Source organism: Mastigoproctus giganteus, unplaced genomic scaffold (genome assembly GCF_048544385.1).
Source record: "Mastigoproctus giganteus isolate SK-2022 unplaced genomic scaffold, ASM4854438v1 scaffold_52, whole genome shotgun sequence".
NCBI lineage: Eukaryota > Metazoa > Arthropoda > Arachnida > Uropygi > Thelyphonidae > Mastigoproctus > Mastigoproctus giganteus.
In genome coordinates this window covers 14,005-16,226 of record NW_028328329.1, presented here as the reverse complement: position 1 = coordinate 16,226, position 2,222 = coordinate 14,005, and the positions used below count along the sequence as shown (strand labels likewise).

Sequence of the window (2,222 nt, the reverse complement as noted above, 5' to 3'; positions counted from 1 at the left end):
TATACAGGATTAAATAATACCAATCCTATTACTCTTGATTAGTATATCTTTTGGTACACTGCAACTGTAAGAGGCAAACACTATTATTATTAGCCATATGGTACAAGGAAACTTGAGGCTTATGCTGCAATAAACAAAAAAAAAAAAAAAAAAAAAATTCTGAATTACCCCGAGAGAGAGAGAGAGAGAGAGAAGTAGAAGGGAATCACCAAGAAAAAGAAGAAAGATGATATCCAGCTCAGGACTCTGGGTGTGCCAAACTCATAATCACCAGATTACTATCACATAGTTATAAATGAATGAAATTGTATTCTGGAAATGGTAAGTAGTTTTGGATAAGCAATGCTGTCGTTAACGCATATCACTTGGCTAGGGTGAGTTTACTGCCAGTTTCGTTTGGACTAAAATAAATCACAATCTGACCTGAACATTTTCAATACTCCGCTGTTGAGTTTTATTACATAACATGAACAAGCTTTTTCCAAAATTACATTTTATAATTAAAAGCTGATAAGATTTTTAAGGAAAACTTACACTTCGACGAAAATATAACATTTTAGTCAGTGTTGTTGTTGTACACGGCATCTGTTTTTTCCCATGTTTAATGGGTTCATTCCGCACATTAGAAATATAATCATATGCAACCTTCTGATTAACAATTGTAAGGATACTTAAAAGGTCTTTACTTTGGCTGTAGTTTTTTAACTGGTTACATAAAACTTGAATAAACCACGAGCCGCTAGTTGAATTTCTAAAAGAAGCAAACCCTGGCACAGTCGCATAACCAATAAGGAAGTCCGGAACCGAAAAATGTCTATAAACAAGCGACGCACTTTGCTTTTCGACATATGAATTTTGCTCTTCAATACGAATATATTCTGTGTCATTAGGAACCAGCTCGACTCCGTGGTCCAACATCTCACCCTGACATGCTTGAATGAAGAAAATTTTCGGTTTGCCAACTAACGTTGGGCACGCATCTTCCAAGAATGGCTTGAATATTAAATCTGCAGAAAATTTATTATCTGTTGCATAGAGAGTACCAAGATCGCCATGTGTTAAAAAACAACACACAAAACAATCTCTATCACTATGATCTTCTTTACCTGCTTCATTTAAAATTTTAAAAATTTCATCCACTGTACAGTCTTTGTATTCATCTATATCAAAATACAAAAGTTCAAAACATTCCTTAAGATTCTGAACATCAATTTCAGTTCCTCTTCTGCATGTAACATCACCCACGTCAAAATTTTTGTTATTGAAAATTATGCATCTACTACGACGAATGTGATTCATATTATAACTATCGCTATCTGACAGAAGTGACATCTCAATGTTGGCAGAAACAATCTTAGAGCTACAGTAATACGAAAGTTCCTCCTGAGTAAGACTCATCACTGTACCTTTCATGACATTAAGCTTTTCTTGTCACATAAATTTTAAATTAAATAAAGCGTAAACGAAAACACAACCACCACACAAATGAAATCCTTATTACAAGCAGCGCCACCAGTGATGTCAAAGCTTTCCAGTCAATCCCTAAAAGTAAAAGAAATTATGAAAGAATTCAAAAGAATCAATTGCGAAAGCAAAGTTTAAACGTAGTGCTTACAAACCTTCCACTTTTATATCGACTTTCATACAGCTTTTGCTACAATTTTTAGATTATTTCACAACAGACAAGGCATTGCATTTTTTACCATTTTTGTATCCAAGGTAAATATGCACTGGCTTCTGATTTTTGGAAGTGGTAAATCGAGATCTCTTTATCTCACCCAATAATAAATTATTGGGCAGCTTTTAAGATTTTATTTCTTCATTAAAGACAAAGACTATACAATTCTTCCAAATTCCTTCCATTACAAGAAAAAAAAAAAAAAAAGTATCCAAATTTTTGCTTAAAAAATGTAGCTCGGGTATTTCCTCTCATAGTTCAAACCATTGATTGGCCAACTGAATTGTACACCATGTGAAAAAAGGCATTTGGTATTGGCAATTTGTTTTCAAAATTTTTATACTGCAATTTGACAAAAATCAGGATATCTTATTTGGAAATTCTGTTTGTTTTGTTTCATATATGTGTAATGAGTTAGAACAGTATTGCAACAATTAATCTTATTTATCTCTTAAATGAAAGGCCTCTAAGGAAAGAGCAGAGCTGGATCGTGGGGTAAGTCAAACCAAATTATGATATTAGGGTCCTTGTAAATGATTACATC

General features: G+C 33.3%; 1 protein-coding gene across 1 annotated transcript; it reads right to left on the bottom strand.

The window, feature by feature from the left end:
* Window positions 1-519: 519 nt before the first annotated feature.
* Window positions 520-1,469, bottom strand: LOC150074846 (caspase-1-like). Its single transcript, XM_090389470.1, has one exon. It carries the CDS (start codon window positions 1,411-1,413, stop codon window positions 520-522), a length of 894 nt encoding a protein of 297 aa, XP_090245596.1. The 5' UTR covers window positions 1,414-1,469.
* Between the last annotated feature and the right edge of the window lie 753 nt (window positions 1,470-2,222).